Source organism: Hypanus sabinus, chromosome 17 (genome assembly GCF_030144855.1).
Source record: "Hypanus sabinus isolate sHypSab1 chromosome 17, sHypSab1.hap1, whole genome shotgun sequence".
NCBI lineage: Eukaryota > Metazoa > Chordata > Chondrichthyes > Myliobatiformes > Dasyatidae > Hypanus > Hypanus sabinus.
In genome coordinates this window covers 83,447,873-83,465,424 of record NC_082722.1, presented here as the reverse complement: position 1 = coordinate 83,465,424, position 17,552 = coordinate 83,447,873, and the positions used below count along the sequence as shown (strand labels likewise).

The window sequence follows — 17,552 nt, the reverse complement described above, 5'->3', positions numbered from 1 at the left end:
GCATGTGGTGTATGTGAGCTCAATTTCAACACTTCAGACAAGTTTGCATTGGTACATGGATGGTAGGGGTATGGAGGGCTATGGTCCCAGTGCAGGTTGATGGAAGCAGACAGTTTAAATGTCTTGGCACAGAGATAGATGGACTGAAGGTCCTGTTTCTGAGCTGTACTTTTCTATTACTCTACGAGATGTAGCTTAATAGAAGTGTATAAGATGATAAAAGGCACAGATACACTGCCAGGGATGGTGATAGAGGTACTACAGATATAATTATGAGACTCTTAAGATAGGGACAAGGTGGGCTATGTGGGAAGGAAGCATGAGATCTTGGAGTAGGTTATAACATTGTGGGGGCTGATGGTCCTGTACTATGTTCCATATAATTATGCCTGAAGATGGCTTTAAACCTGAAAAATCCAGAAATGCATATGGGATAACATTTATTGAGGTCATTCCTTTGTTAAAGGTACAAATGACAGTGGTGAACTGTCACATTGCAAAGTGGTTTGGACGAAAATTCCCAAAAACTCTCTTCAGTCGGTCCATTCCATGTTCCTCTGGTGACCAGGAGCAGGATTCCAGTCTACAATTGATCACTTCAGGATTTTAAAAAATTAATCATGATTAATCTGTAGTTTTCTCCAACAACAATATGTTTTGGAATATATACACACAATGTTGGAGGAACTCAGCAGGTCGATGTTTCGGGCCAAGATCCTTCATCAGGCCTGGAAAGGGAGGGGAAGTTGCCAGAATAAGGAGGTGCAGGGATGGAGAGGACAAGCTAGAAGGTGACAGGTGTAGCCAGGAGGGTGGAGGAGGTAAAGAGCAAGAAGGAATCTGATAGGAGAGTGGACTATGGAGAAAGGGAAGAAGAAGGGGTACTAGGAGTAGGTGATGGGCAGGTGAGGTCAGCATGGGGAATATAAAAAGAGGAAAGGTGGCAGGGGGAGCGTTAAAAATTATAAGAATTTTAAATGAATATTTTCTCATGGGAGGACAGAGGGGTGATGTGTCGTCTGAAGGCTGAGAGACGTTCTCATTAGTAAGCAGCCCCACATAAAACTCAGTTTTTCTCTTGATGAGGTAAATGTTTCACAATAGCAGGCAAGGGCAGTAATTAGGACACAACAGAAAGGTGATGGAATGATGTACGTTAATAGAACTGTCTGTCTGGAGACCAACATATGGAAGATTTCAGCTGGACAGAAGCAAGATGGTCACTGAATATTGATTGAGGCATCGAACCCCACAGTATGAAGGCTCTATAGTCAGAGGCTTTAGCAGAGGGAGACCACCTGAGGCAAGGCTTCTGCTGCATCGAACCCCACAGTAAGGGGGCTCTAGAGTCAGAGGCTTTAGGAGGAGGAGATTGGGTGGTGGGGAGAGATGGGGGATACAGAGGGTGGGAGAGGGAGAAGGGGGAGAGAGGAAGATGGGAGGGGTGAGGCTGAGACCAAGACAGGCTGATGAATGTCCCATATTTCAGAACGGCTGGCAACAAGGGCAAGAGATTGAACTTGAGGTATTATTGGCTGAGAAAGTATATCTGCTGTCCCTGGGACTGATGCAACTTCTCATGTCTCCTTGTGCTTCATGGCAGTAAGTGAAACCTACATCTCTGAGCAGCTGTGTAGTACATCTCTCAAAGTGCAATTGTTGACGGACTGCACTCTGGAGTTTTAAGGCTGATTTTCTCATCACAACTGTTCCGAATCTTTACAGCTAGTAAATCCTTTATTAAAGTCATGTAAAAAAAATCAATCCTGAACATTTATCTGCCCGTTCAATGCAAACAATCTGTCCTCAAAACGTCAGATGTTTCAAGCACATAAGAACCTGCTTCACCACAACCCCTCAGCGGTGTGTGTTAGCCAAATGATCCTTTGAAAGAGGTCCAAGATTTCAATCTGCACATTCAACATAACCATAAGGTCTGTGTATGACATTAAAAATAAAAGGTGTAAAATAAAAGAATGAATATTTATTTGGGAAGCCAGAAGAACAAGTGTAGCCAAAAAGGTGGATGTGTTGATGGATGTTGGAGGGAGTTTGTGGTTCAAGAAAGAGAAAGCAGCGTTTGACAGCACATTCACCTGCTCTCTGGAAACAGTATGTAACTGTGAGGAAGTCCTTCAAGACACCACACACACACACACACACAAAGAATTGCTAACGTGTAAAAGGCGTGGCTTTTCTAGGGTCAGGTTCCACAAGTCACTGAGTGCTCACGTCGAGCAGAGTGCCACTGCAACATCAGTTTGTGTTAAATTGGTGACTGGGTTCACAGTCGGCAGCATCTTCCAGTTTGACGAGGAACAGAATGATGTCACATCTGCAGCCATACTGCAGCTAACACCTCCCACTGGCACAGCAGAAGGTTTGGGAAGGTGGCAGTGAGGGGTACTCGAGGAAATCCCAAAATGTGGCTGCTTCCTGAAATAATCACAGATATGATCACTGAAAATACTGACAGCTGTCTAACCGAAGGACCCACAGTCCTGCTTTGGGCGGGTCACAACTACTGGACCTTGCCGGGGATCTTTGCTCGCTTTCGAGCAATGGCATCTTCAACAGCTTTCAGCTGCTTCAGCAGTTCCTCTCTGCGGGATAATGTGTTGGATTTACTGGACTTTGCAGAAGCTGCACTGGTGCCAGAGCTTGCTACCTCGTGAGACTTGGAGCTTGAGGAAACACTTGTCACCTTGCTTGAGACCTTTGACTGTGGCGATGGAGCCCGTTTTCTAAAAAGGAAAGGGAAAATAAAGTTACAGTATAAACACAAGAGATTCTGCAGATGCAAGAAAGTCAGAGCAACACACAAAATGCTGGAGAAACGCAGCAAGTCAGGCAGCATATATGGAGAGGAATAAAGAGTTGACTTTCAGATTGAGACCCTGCTTTTCCAGTCCTGATGAAAGGTCTCAGCCTGAAACATCAACTGTTTATTCCATTCCTTAGATGCTGCCTGACCTGCTGAGTTTCTCCAGTATTTTATGTGTGCTACTTACAGTGGATTCAATCAGGTGACCAGGAACATTATTGTGATGCTTTCAGGGTGTAGATAATGATTGGATCCAATGCTTCTTGAACTGTCCGAGGGCATGAAGAGTCAACTACAAAATGTAGAACTGGAGTTACAGTCTGGCCAAGACCAGCTATTTCTCAAACAAGAGAAAATCTGCAGATTCTGGAAATCTGAGCAACACACACAAAACACTGGAGGAACTCAGCAGGCCAGGCAGCATCTATGGAAAAACGTACAGTTGACATTTCAGGCCAAAATGTCGACTATACTTTTTTCCATAGATACTGCCTCGCCTGCTGAGTTCCTCCAGCATTTTGTGGGTGTTGACCAGCTGTGTCTGTCATCTGAAGAATATTAATGAAACCAGTTGGGGTTTGTTAGCAGTTCTTAATGGCTAAAATTAGTGGCCTGCCCACAAATTGATTTTGCTATTATGGGGCATTTGTCTTGTGTTCCTGTCCATTCCATGAGCACTTTACTAGTGATACACACTGAAGAACTGGATCCAGATTTTTATACCAGCTGCAATGAATTCTCCCAATACAGAAATGAAACGTGTATAAATGTCTGAGTCTCCCAACAGTTTCAGGATTGACTATTGCTTCTGCATGATGCCAGAGAGAAATCTTGCAGAGGTTAAGAGTTAACACGAGGAAATCTGCAGATGCTGGAAATTCAAACAACACACACAAAATGCTTCTTGGAACACAGCAGGCCAGGCAGCATCTATAGGGAGAAGCACTGTTGCCGTTTCGGGCCGAGACCCTTCGTCAAGACTAACTGAAAGGAAAGACAGTAAGAGATTTGAAAGTAGTGGGGGGGGGGAGGGGAAATGCGAAATGATAGGAGAAGACTGGAGGGGGTGGGATGAAGCTAAGAGCCGGAAAGGTGATTGGCGAAAGTGATACAGAGCTGGAAAAGGGAAAGGATCATGGGATGGGAGGCCTCAGGAGAAAGAAAGGGAGGGGGGACACCAGAAGGAGATGGAGAACAGGCAAACAACTAAATATGTCAGGGATGGGTAAGAAGGGGAGGAGAGGCATTAACAGAAGTTAGAGAAGTTAATGTTCATGCCATCAGGTTGGAGGCTACCCAGCCAGTATATAAGGTGTTGTTCCTCCAACCTGAGTTTGGATTCATTTTGACAATAGAGGCCATGGATAGACATATCAGAATGGGAATGGAACGTGGCCTTTTATATATTGGTGAGACCCGACGCAGACTGGGAGACCGTTTTGCTGAACACCTACGCTCGGTCCGTCAGAAAAAGCAGGATCTCCCAGTGGCCACACATTTTAATTCCACGTCCCATTCCCATGAGGTGGGGGTGTGGCACTGTTGATTAGAGATAGTGTCACGGCTGCAGAAAAGGTGGATGCCTATGGAGGGATTGTCTACGGAGTCTCTGTGGGTGGAGGTTAGGAACAGGAAGGGGTCAATAACTTTACTGGGTGTTTTTTAAACGCTGCTCAATGGTAACAGGGATATCGAGGAGCAGATAGGGAAACAAATCCTGGAAAGGTGTAATAATAACAGAGTTGTCATGATGGGAGATTTTAATTTCCCAAATATCGATTGGCATCTCCCTAGAGCAAGGGGTTTAGATGGGATGGAGTTTGTTAGGTGTGTTCAGGAAGGTTTCTTGACACAATATGTAGATAAGCCTACAAGAGGAGAGGCTGTACTGAATCTCTCAGTGGGAGAGCATTTTGGAGATAGTGATCATAATTCTGTCTCTTTTACAATAGCATTGGAAAGCTAGGAACAGACAATTTAGAAAAGCGTTTAATTGGAGTAAGGGGAATTATGAGACTATCTGGCAGGAAATTGGAGGCTTAAATTGGATACAGATGTTCTCAGGGAAAAGTACAGAAGAAATGTAGCAAATGTTCAGGGACTATTTATGTGGAGTTCTGTATACGTACGTTCCAATAAGACAGCTAAGTTATGGTAGGGTACAAACTGTGGTGTACAAAGGCTGTAATAAATCTAGTCAAGAAGAAAAGCTTACAAAACGTTCAGAGAGCTAGGTAAGGTTAGAGATCTAGAAGATTATAAGGCTAACAGGAAGGAACTTAAGAAAAACCCCAAGGCATTCTACAAGTCTGTGAAGAGCAAGAGGGTAAGACATGAAAGAATAGGACCTAACAAGTGTGACAGTGGGAAAGTGTGTATGGAACCGGAGGAAATAGCAGAGGTACTTAATAAATACTTTACTTCAGTATTCACCATGGAAAAAGATCATGGTGATTATAGTGATGACTTTCAGCAGACTGAAAAGCTTGAGCATGTAGATATTACAAAATTGGATGTGCTGGAGCTTTTGGAAAGCATCTAGGTAAGTCACCGGGACCAGGTGAGGTGTACCCCAGGATACTGTGGGAGGTGAGGGAGAAGATTGCTGAGCCTCTGGTGATGATCTGTGCATCATCAATGGGGATGAGAGAGGTTCTGGAGGATTGGAGGGTTGCGAATGTTGTTCCTTTATTCAAGAAAGGGAGTAGAGACACAGCCCAGGAAATTATAGACCAGTGAGTCCTCAGTGGTTGGTAAGCTGATGGAGAAGATCCTGAGAAGCAGGATTTATGAACATTTGGAGAGTTATATGATTAGGAGTAGTCAGCATGGCTTTGTCAAGGGCAGGTCACACCTTACCCGATTGAATTTTTTGAGGATGTAACTGAACACATTGATGAAGGAAGAGCAGTAGATGTGGTGTATATGGATTTCAGCAAGGCATTTGATAAGGTACCCCATGCAAGGCTTATTGAGAAAGTAAAGAGGCATGGGATTCAAGGGAACATTGCTTTGAAGATTCAGAACTGGCTTGCCCACAGAAGGCAAAGTGTGGTTGTAGACAGGTCATATTCTGCATGGAGGTCGGTCACCAGTGGGGTGCCTCTGGGATCTGCTCTGGGACCCTCAGTCTTCATGATTTTTATAAATGATCTGGATGAGGAAGTGGAGGGATGGGTTAGTAAGTTTGCTGATGACACAAAGGTTGGAGGTGTTGTGGATAGTGTGGAGGGCTGTCAGAGTTAACAATGGGACATTGATAGGATGCAAAACTGGGCTGAGAACTGGCAGATGGAGTTCAACCCAAGTAAGTGTAAAGTGGTTCATTTTGGTAGGTCAAATATGATGGCAGAATATAGTAATAATGGTAAGATTCTTGGCAGTGTGGAGGATCAGAGGGATCTTGGGGTCCAAGTCTTAGGACGTCAAAGCAGCTGTGCAGGTTGACTCTGTGATTAAGAAGGTATATGGTGTATTGGCCTTCATTAATCGTGCAATTAAATTTTGGAGCCGAGAAGTAATGTTGCAGTTATATAGGAGCCTGGTCAGACCCCATTTGGAATACTTAGCTCAGTTCTGGTCGCCTCACTACAGGAAGGATGTGGAAGCCATAGAAAGGGTGCAGAGGAGATTTACAAGGATGTTGCCTGGATTGGGGAGTATGCCTTATGAGAATAGGTTGAGTGAACTCAGCCTTTTCTCCTTGGAGTGACGGAGGATGAGAGGTGACCTGATAGAGGTGTATAAGATGATGAGAGGCATTGATCATGTGGATAGTCAGAGGCTTTGTCCCAGGGCTGAAATGGTTGCCACAAGAGGGTGCAGGTTTAAGGTGCTGGAGAGTAGGTACAGAGAAGATGTCAGCAGTAAGTTTTTTACTTAGAGAGTGGTGAGTGCGTGGAATGGGCTGCTGGCAACAGTGGTGGAGGTGGATATGATAAGGTCTTTTAAGAGACTGTTAGATAGGTACATGGAGCTTAATAAAATAGAGGGCTATAGGTAAGCCTAGGAATTTCTAAGGTAGCGACATGTTGGGTAGAACTTTGTGGGCCGAACAGCCTGTACCATGCTGTAGGTTTTCTATCTTTCTATGTTGATGAGTTTTGCAAGAGGACGAGTACAAAAGATGTCTTACTGTAATGATATGGGACTCCGGTGAGTGTGCATCTTGAATATTGTGTACAAATAGAAACACTGAAAACCTACAGCACAATACAGGCCCTTCAGCCCACAATGCTGTGCTGAACATGTGGTCTTCCTACCCAAGGAGGGAGAGATACTTTCAAAAGAAGGAGCGGAGATATTTCAGCTGATTGTTCTCTGGAATGGCAAATTTGCCACCAGGAAAATAATAGGGTGGCATGGTAATGTAACTCTTAGTGCATCACTCTACAGCAAGGTTCAATTCCTGCCACTGTCTGTAAGGAGCTTGTACATTCTCCTGTGAGCACATGGGCTTCCTCTGGGTGCTTCAGTTTCCTCCTACATTCCAAAGATGTATGGGTTAGACTAGTGGTCACCAACCTTTTTAAGCCCAAGATCCCCTACCTCGGCCTCAGTAAAAGGCAAGATCGACCACACATCAATTAGTTATATGCGCACCGGGGCAGAAAAGACCGGAAGTAAAACCCCACAACCCGGAAGTAGAAATAATGTATAAACACCGAGGGTACCCACCCTTTTTTTGCACCGCGGACCGGTTTAATATTGACAATATTCTTGCAGACCGGCCGACAGTGGGGGGTAAACACAACCGGAATACAGCGATACTCGAAGCAGGTTCCTTATGTCCAGCCTATTCTGCAATTTAGCTTTCGCGGCTCTCAGCTTCTGTCCCGCACTGCTCATGTTTTTTCAGCGGCATTGTCTTTAAGTGCAGGCTGCTTGGACTCAGGGTACAGAAGCAGTCTTGAGACATTGCCTCATTAGGCAGCCTTCCACCCGCCCGCTGCCAGCCGCCTTGGCCAGGTGCAGTTGGTCGTGGCTGGGGTGAGAGGACAAGGTCAGGGCCGGAGGTCCCCGTGTCGGGGCCGCGGCAGTCACAGTTCGGAGCGAGTGGTCGACCAAGTGAGGAGTGCGACAGAGTGCCCACCCATCCCCCTCGTAGGATCTATCGGCCGACAAAAGTTTGTTTCAGTAGATTGCAGAGCAGTAGCTGCTCTGATACTAACAAAACTCTGAGCCTGAATTAGGTGATCTGCGAATACTTTAGCACCGGGTTCCCCACGAACATTCGGTGTGCTAAACAGGTTCAGTGGTTGTGCTCGAGGCCAGTAGCAACGGCACTTCCCGCTGGCCGCCTGAGACCAACCAGTGATCCCTGGCGCGAGGGTACCACTGCGTTTAGGAGACTGATGACCTCGCATGCGTTCAAGTTCAACAGTCGGCGTGAGAGGGAATGAGGAAAGGTGCAGCTGACTCCTATCGTTTCCTCACGGCCCGGTGGTTGGGAACTGTGGAAGTACACTGTGTAGTGCAGGGAGCTACACGCATGTGCTCTGGGCAGAAAGAACGGAACTAAAACCCCGCAACCCGGAATCAATCTCTCAACAGTATTTGTGTATTTATTTTTCATGATCAACTGGAAAATTCTCAAAGATCGACTAGTCGATCGCGATCGATGGGTTGGCGACCACTAGGTTAGACCGTATATCTTATGGTCTTATATTCAAAGCAGAGCACATTAGTTTAGGATAGTTCTTGATTAGTCAGGGCATCAAAGGTTGTGGGGAGAAGGCAGGAGAATAGGGTTGAGAGAGATAATAAATCAGCTGTGATGGAATGACAGAGTAGACCCAATGGGTTGAATGGTCTTACAAAGGAATATGACTTGGTGTAGGAACAGGACACTGAAGTAAAGGATCAGCTAATGAATGGTGTAGCAGGCATGAAGGGCTGATTGGCCTCATCCTGCTTCTATTTCACTCGAAGGAGTGCAGCTGGTGTGGTAGAAACTGGGTAGCTGCTATAAAGTGCTCATCTCCATTTGCACTGGTTCAGGCTGCAATCCAGAGTAAGGATCTCAAAACGAAAAACCAAAACAGCTTTCATAAAATGCAGACACCTGGCTAGTACTAGGGGAGGAAGCATCCAGCAGAAGCTCCTCACAAGCTGTATGTCTCCAGTATCCTCAATGTGTACCCATCTTTTACTTATAGTTGAGACTATTGGGTGAATTGGTATTGACTATTGGTAGCAGTGAATGGGTGTTTCTCGGACCGGCTGGAGGTGACTAGTGGGGTACCACAGGGCTCTGTATTGGGACCACAGCTCTTTACGATTTATGTCAACGATTTAGATGAGGGCATTGAAAACTATATCAGCAAGTTTGCTGACGATACTAACTGGGTGGCAGTGTGACATGCAAAGAGGACGTTAGGAGAATACAGGGAGATTTGGATAGGCTGGGTGAGTGGGCAGATACTTGGCAGATGTCATTCAATGTGAATAAATGTGAAGTTATCCACTTTGGAAGCAGGAACAAGAGGGCAGAGTATTGTCTGAACGGTGTAGACTTAGGTAAAGGAGAAATGCAGAGAGACCTAGGAGTCCTAGTTCATCAGTCAATGAAGGTGAATGAGCAAGTGTAACAGGCAGTGAAGAGGGCAAATGGAATGTTGGCCTTTATTACAAGGGGAATTGAGTACAAGAGCAAGGATGTCCTTTTGTATTTGTACAGGGCCCTGGTGAGACCACACCTGGAATATTGTGTACAGTTTTGGTCTCCAGGTTTGAGGAAGGACATTCTGGCAATTGAGGAAGTGCAGCGTAGATTCACTAGGTTGATTCCTAGGATGGCAGGGCTGTCTTACGCAGAGAGATTGGAGAGATTGGGCTTGTACACACTGGAATTGAGGAGATTGAGAGGGGATCTGATTAAAACATTTAAGATAATTAAAGGATTTGATAGGATTGAGGCAGGAAATATGTTCCAGATGTTGGGAGAGTCCAGTACCCAAGGGCATGGATTGAGAATAAGTCAGTTATTTAAAACAGAGTTGAGGAAGAACTTCTTCTCCCAGAGTTGTGGAGGTGTGGAATGCACTGCCTCGGAAGACGGTGGAGGCCAATTCTCTGGATGCTTTCAAGAAGGAGCTAGATAGATATCTGATGGATAGGGGAATCAAGGGATATGGGAACAAGGCAGGGACTGGGTATTGATAGTGAATGATCAGCCATGATCTCAGAATGGCGGTGCAGCCTCGAGGGGCCGAATAGTCTACTTCTGCACCTATTGTCTATTATTGAAATGAACAGATTACAAATTCACTTCACAGACTGAGTAATACTAATAGTAATCTGAGACATAGAGCACATTTCAAAGAGCTTTATAATGGGATAAAGAGTAAATATGAAAAAAAAAGACAAAAAGATGTTAGTTAAAAGTTAAATAAATAGGTTTGGAGTTGGTGCTTAAAAGTGTCAACCGAGTCTGCATCCCTTATAGCTTTAGGTATTGAATTTCACAGCGTAGGAATAATGTGCTCTTGGGGGTCTAACATCTTCCATTAACTCTTTTTTCCATAATATACTTTGCTTTCAAACTTCATTTAAGGCTGTGCTAAGTCAGGTGTATAACTAGCCTGGGCATACTGGAAAGCTCCTGCATTCCTTGTACAATGCAATAATCCTTACAACAGCGCATCTTCATCCTCTTTGCCTCTGAACTCCAAAGATTTTTAGTGGTAAATTCTACAGTTATCTATTCCCAGGGCAATTCGCTGTCCTGCTCCTACCTGTCTGCTTGGGCAGGAGATGATCTCACCATCGGTGGCACTCGGGTACTCTGACGATCCCCCTTTGGTGATGGTGGCCTCCCAAATGGCTTCCGCTCACGATGACCTGAAACAGAAAGGAATGGAGATCATGAGACCACACTAGCAGCAGGAATTATGCATTTCACAGTGCTTATACTACTATGGAGTGGCCAGGGAGGGATAGCATCTCAGGAGAAGAGGGTTGTATTGTCCATTTAGGGTGGCACGCTAAGCAGTGGTCTCCACTGGATACTCAGCTCTCACCTGTGGCCCCAAGGAGCTTTTTGCATGCAACGGCAGCCACACACCCAGTACACCACAGGCTAAACTAACATCCTCATACCCTGGTGAGATACGAAAATGCCTGCCCTAGCATGCGAGTCAGCTCCAACAGAATGGGCAGATAAGATCTACAGTGAGATCCAATGGCCAGGAAATTGTCTCTGCAACACTATGTGGAGAGTGAAGGGCATGACGAGTTACCGAAGAAGTCATGGTCATCCACTACAACCAAGACCCCAGTTGTGATGCTTGTTCATACCACTGGACTTGGACTTCTGAGGTTGAGAAGCAAAGGCTTTTTCACTTTAAAAAGCCTTCTGCACATTTCCTATCATCACAACAGAAAAGACACCACATATGCTATAAGCTTTAAATCTCAGCACTGCTACTTCTTCCAAGTAGCTTGCCTGAGCTTAAGTGAGTGAATTTAAGTATCAAAGGAGTTGGGGCAAGGGCAAAGACAGGCAAAAACCTAAAGATGAGGCCAGCACAGAATACATTGATGATTCTTGAGTAATGACTTGTTGTAGAACAGACACCAGCTGTGTGTGGTCACCCTTCCACAATATGAGCATATTGAGGAATGCAGTTTCTGTACTGTTGAATTCTATGCCGACAAGTTAGCAACACTTTACACTGTCAGTAATCAGGGTTCAATTCCTGCTGCTGTCTGTAAGGAGTTTGTACATTCTCCTTGTGACCACATGGGTTTCTTCCCACATTTTAAAGATGTATGGGTCAGGGTTGGTAACTTGCAGGTATGCCATGTTGGCATTAGAAGCTTGGCAACACTAGCAGGCTGCTCTCAACTTGGACCAAGTTGGTCATTGATGCAAACAACTGTACCTGACAAATAAAGCTAATCTTTATCTTTAATCTCTTCTGTTATTGGATTACTCACCTAATTGCTCCCCACAAAATACATAATTAATTGCAGGAAACTACTCAAATTATGCTCCACAGGATGTTATTATGAAATTACAAACCTCTTTCGGGAGACATGGCCACCCGTTTGGAAGGTGGTGAAGATGGCCTCTCTTTATCGGAAGGTTCATACCGTTTGCGAGTGCCTTTGTCGGCCGGCTGCAAGAAACACAGAAGATCAAAATCTGGCACAGATTCATGAATCTGAGGCAAACTACACAAACACCTAAACACAAGAGATTCTGCAGATCGTGGAAATCCACCTCACCTCCTTATTACGTCTCCCAACTATGGTCCACTCTCCTTTCCTATAAGATTCCTACTTCTCCAGCCCTGTACCTTTTCTACCTATCACCTCCCAGATTCTTACTTCATTCCCCCTCCTCCACCCACCTGGTCTCACCTGTCACCATCTACTTTGTCCTCCTTCCCCTCCCTCCACCTTCTTATTCGGGCATCTTCCCCATTCCTTTCCAGTCCTAATGAAGATCTTGGTCCACAACGTCAACTGTTTATTCATTTAGATCATGAGACACAGGAGAATTAGGCCATTCGGCCTACTGAATCTGCTCTGCCATTCTACCATGGCTGATTTATTATCCCTCTCAATCCCAATTGTCCTGCCTTTTCTTGTAACCTTTGATAATCTGACTAATCAAGAACCTATCAACCTCCACTTTCAATATTCCCAGTGACTTGGCCTCTTGTGGCAATGAATTCCACAGATCAACATCTTCTGGGTAAAGAAATTCCTGCTCATATTTGTTCTAATATTTGTTGACATCCCTCTATAATGAAACTGTGCCAGATGCTACCAGACCTGTTGAGTTCTTCAAGCATTTTGTGTGTTATTCACAGACCTAATCTTCCTGATACATTAGTACCTGAGTACATGGAGAGAAAGACCCTAAACAGTGAATTAAACTCTAGACACCTTCCAGCACGAATGCACAAGGAAACAGGAAATTACTGTACATGAGATTACAAGATACATCAAAAGTTCTGCAAACAATTTTGTCCCTGTTTAAGGGAAGGTAATTTTCTGCTAGAGGTGGTTCAGAGAAAGTCCCCTAGCATGATTCCAGGTATGAAAAGTTGCCCTACATGAATATGCTGAAATTCACTGGAGTTCAAAAGAAGAGTCAAATACATAAGTGTAAAGGAGAATGAAATAATTGTTACTCTGGCTCTGATGCAGCCCAGAAAATAAAACAACCCAAAAGATAAAGAACACATAAAAAAAAAAATAAAATATAAATACATAAGATAGCATATATGCCTAGACTTATTGTATGCCCATAAAATGACGCTAGGCACAGGGTTGTGACTGACAAGAAATGATAAAGTTGTGGTGGTTAGGGGCGTGGAAGGGTGAGTTAACGGGTGGAGGTGAATTCCAAAAACATTCAATACCAAGAGGAATAATTCTTCTCAGTCAGAAATGTGCGGTCCTTTAACTGAGACCATGCACTCTGCTTCTGGAATTGTCCTACCAGCACATGCTGGCACTTGCATCCCAGTGGCTGTCACTGACATGTGTGCCCAGTCATTGGAATGACTTCAGGACAACGCTGAGCAGTGTTGAACATCATCCTAGCTCCAAATTTCTATAAGGAAAAATGTATGCAAAATACATTAAAACCCAGGTAGGCAGTTTTGTGCTGGCACCTTACCTTGTTTAGCAAGGTCAGTTTGATATCTTTGTGTGCGCTGTAGACAAGTTGTGAGGGTTTGCTGATCTGGGCTGGTTTTGGTGCAGAAGTCTTCTGTGGCTGTGGTGGAACCTCACGTTTTCGCCTCTCTTCACGTTCCTTCTCCCTCGGTGTCTCCTCCTTCTTGGGTTTCACTGAAGGAGGATTGAAATGTTTATTGTTTTCCCACTAACTCAAATGAGAGGTTGAAAAATTACATATATAAATCATAAAACTTAAGGTTTAACAAGTTAAGGACCCATATGGTGCAAGATATCGTTAGTGGAAAAGACACACACTGCATTGTCTAGATTGCAAAAGAGCAAATTAATGAACAAGTTGAATTTAAAACAAGGCTGTGAAGCATTTTCCAACAACATCGGGTGGCGCCGTGGTATTCCCTTCTGCCGCCGGCGTGGGATGACGAGTCAATCGGGACCCTGAGGACTTGTGGAAACTTGTGATGGTTTCTTTCGAACTTATAGCCTTTCAACAGCTTTGGACTATTTTTACTGTGCCCATGGTCTGTTTTTTTTTAATCAAATATGCTATTGTTGCACTGTTGTAACTATGTGGTTTTCTGCAGGTCTTGTAGCTTTAGTTTTTGGTCTTGTTTTGTCTGGTGGATTTGGAGCTCCTTTCCGGGGAATGTGCTAAGATGGTAGCGCGATATTAATACGCAGCAGCCTCTCCGGACTCTGGACTGGGGATTGCTGGATTTTTTGATGTAGTCTGCTTTGTCATATGCTTCTGTGATATCATTCGAACATTGTCTCATTTTTTAACTGCATTGCATTTGTGGTTTCTAGATGAAAATAAACTGAATCTGAATCTGAATTTTCAGTCTCAGCCTAAAGGATTGGGGAAACTGCAATGTTTAGATATTTAATAAGGAACTGACGGAGGGCAATGTAGAGGCAGATATATTAAGGGCATTTAAGAAACACTTAGGCACATGGATCATAGAAAAATGGAGGATTATGTATGGAGGAAGAGTTAGATTGATCTTAGAGAAGGTTAACAGGTCAGCACAATACCATTTTTACTTATTTATTTTGAGATACAGTGCAGATAGGCCCTTCCAGCAAGCCCCTATTTAACTCTAGCCTAATCACAGGACAATTTACAATGACCAATTAACCTACTAACTCAATGCTGTTGGAGGATGGTGCTGGAATCTTGGGTCTTGGGCAAGGTTTAATCCACACAGTCCGTGGTTATGACTCTGTAGTTCATGTTATGATGTGTTTCTGGTTGCTCATATTTGTCCCTATTTTGTGTGATTTTGATTGCGACAGACAAATGCTGTGGCCTGCAGTCAACGGATGATGCAGTGCTGGATTGAACTGAACAAAATATTCCTGGATTGTGTTGATGACTTGTGGTTTAATGTTTTGTATACTGTGCTTTTTGTTTTTTTTGGTGCTGTGTGCATGATTTGTCCTTTGCGCATTGGGGTTTGATGTTGTTTCATGGCTGTCTGTGGGGAAGATGAATCTCAGGGTTGTATACTGCATACATACATTGATAATAAATGTACTTTGAATCTTTTGAAGGACCTCTACAGTACTGTAATGCTTTATGTTCTAAGAGGGAGTGGAAATTAAATAACACATAATACCTATCTATAGAGGGCCCCATATAGGGTTTAAAACTTAAAATTGTTAGAAGAAATAAAACAGAAAGCAACCAAAAATGAATGTTTCTCCCCTCCTACTGAGACATGTAACTCACCTATACTACTGACAAGCTCACACTATTATCAATTTGTAGACAAGTACAAAAGCAGCATACTGACTGACTAAAAACACATATGGACATTACACATAGTCACAGTACTTCCTAATAGATCCTAACTGGAATGTTGGTGTCCATACAGAGTCTGGTCTGCATGTGACTCCGAACCCACTAACATGCTTGTGTGCAATGTTGTGTACTGCTTTGGTCACACATGTACAGGAAAGAGTGTCAAAAAATTTACATGGATATTCCCAGGACTTGACCTGAATTACAGGGAAAGGTTGGATAAGGTTAGGACTTTATTCCCTGGAGTGTAGAAAGATGAGGGGAGACTTGATAGAGGTACACAAATTTAAGAGGGGTATAGATAGGGTAAATGCAATAAGGATTTTTCCAGTGAGGTTGGATGAGACTACAACTAGAGGTCATGGGTTAGGAGTGAAAGATGAAATATTTAAAGTGCACATGAGGGAAAAGTTCACTCAGAGGGTGGTGAAAGTGTGGAATGAGCTGCCAGTGGAAATGGTAGATGTGGATTCAATTTCAACACTTAAGGGAAATTCAATAGGTATGTGGATGGGAGGAGTATGGAGGGCTATGGTCCAGGTGCAGGTCAATGGGACTAGGCAGATTATTAGTTTGCCACAGCCTAGATGGGCCAAAGGGCCTGTTTCTGTGCTGTAGAGTTTTATGATTATATGCTTGACTCCTATGCTTTCTCAATTCAGGGCCAAATTCCAACAATGCCAGTGATGCCCAATTAGTGGGCACAGTGGTGCAGTGATAAATACTGGGAGAAAAGCACCCTGGTCACAGGGAGCAGGTGTGAACATAACACAGTTCCAGTGACCCATGGTCAACCTTAACCTTGGGCGTTGCCTGCGTGAATTATTACGTTTTCCCTGTGGCTGCAAGGTCTGGTCTTCTCCCAAGTGACAAAAATGCAGAGATGGTAAGGTTAATTATTCAGAATAGCAAGATGTTGGATGAACTTAGCAGGTCAGGCAACATTTGAGGAAAGTATAGAGGGAACCCAGTGCCAAGGGTGATGGCAGAGGCAGATACATTCGGGGCATGTAAGAGACTCTAATATTTCACATGGATGAAAGAACAATGGAGGGCTATGGGTGTGGGAAGGGTTAGATTGATCTTAGATTAGGTTGGCAGAAGGCCCATACTGTTCTATGTTCTATATCTGTTGCAAGAAAAGGACAGTTGACATTTTGGTTTGGCCAATGGACTCAAGCACTTCAATGTCTCTTCATCTCAATTTCTCGATATAAATAGTGCTGATTAAATAAATAAATAAACAAATGTTATTATTTTGTGTTTTTCTTTTTCTGTATTTGCAATTTGTTGTCTTTTGCATATTGGTTGTTTGTCCGTCTTGTGTGTGTGCAAGAAAATGAATCTTAGGGTTGTATATGGTGACATACATGTACTTCGATAATAGTACTTTGAACTTTGATAGATAAATAGATGGAAGATGCCTGGACAGCTAAAGGAATAACAGTTCTTTGCAACATAATGAAAGAAGGAACACTGTTCAGTTTTGAAATGCTTAAAGAGAAACACTTACTAGAAAAACAAGATTTTTATCGGTATGTACAGACACAACAATATGTTAATAAGACGTTTAAAAATGTAACCAAGGCAAATACATGCTTGATAGAGCTCTTTAGAAAAACATATAATTCAGATAATGGTAGTAGAATCATTTCAAGCATGTATAAGGGGTTGTCAAATCTTAAAACGCATTTGACTTCATACATTAAAACAAAATGGGAGAAGGAGGGATAATTATATCTGAGGGAATGGACAATATGGAGATATCAATGGAAGTGTACCAGTTCACAGAAATGGAGGGAGTTTGGATGGATAAACTTGTTAAGATATTTTATTACAGCCTCTCAGAAATCCCATTATGATAGTAACCTCCCTGTTTGCTGGAGAAACTGTGGAAATCTAAATGCAAATCATTATCATAACTTTTGGGACTGCCCTGTTATCAAAAACTATTGGAGGGGGATACACAATGCCCTACAAGACACCTTTAAATGTGAAATACCCTTAGAGACTAAGACCATATATTTTGGATATATACCTCAAGAATGGTTGAAAAGAGATAAATATTTAATGAATATATTGTTGGTGGCTGGTAAAAAGACTCTTACTAGGAAATGGTTATCACAGGAGAGCCCAACTTTAAATGCATGGATGGAAATTACAATGGACATTTACAAAATGGAGAAGATAACAACATCTGTTAACCATAAGCTGGAACAATTTGATTCATACTGGGAAAAATGGTTTAACTACATAATGCCTCATAGG

The 17,552-nt window shown here is 43.4% G+C and overlaps 1 protein-coding gene across 2 annotated transcripts in view; it reads right to left on the bottom strand.

The window, feature by feature from the left end:
- Positions 1 to 431: 431 nt before the first annotated feature.
- The window catches only part of zc3h18 (zinc finger CCCH-type containing 18), a 277,949-nt gene continuing 260,828 nt past the window's right edge, over positions 432 to 17,552 (bottom strand). For both annotated transcript variants that reach the window (XM_059993355.1, XM_059993354.1), the window contains exons 16-19: positions 13,461 to 13,633; positions 11,850 to 11,946; positions 10,561 to 10,666; positions 432 to 2,744 (exon numbers count right to left, since the gene is read on the bottom strand). In XM_059993355.1, the coding sequence (XP_059849338.1) occupies positions 2,522 to 2,744; positions 10,561 to 10,666; positions 11,850 to 11,946; positions 13,461 to 13,633 (599 nt within the window). In that variant the 3' untranslated portion in view covers positions 432 to 2,521. The remainder of the gene's footprint in view (positions 2,745 to 10,560; positions 10,667 to 11,849; positions 11,947 to 13,460; positions 13,634 to 17,552) is intronic.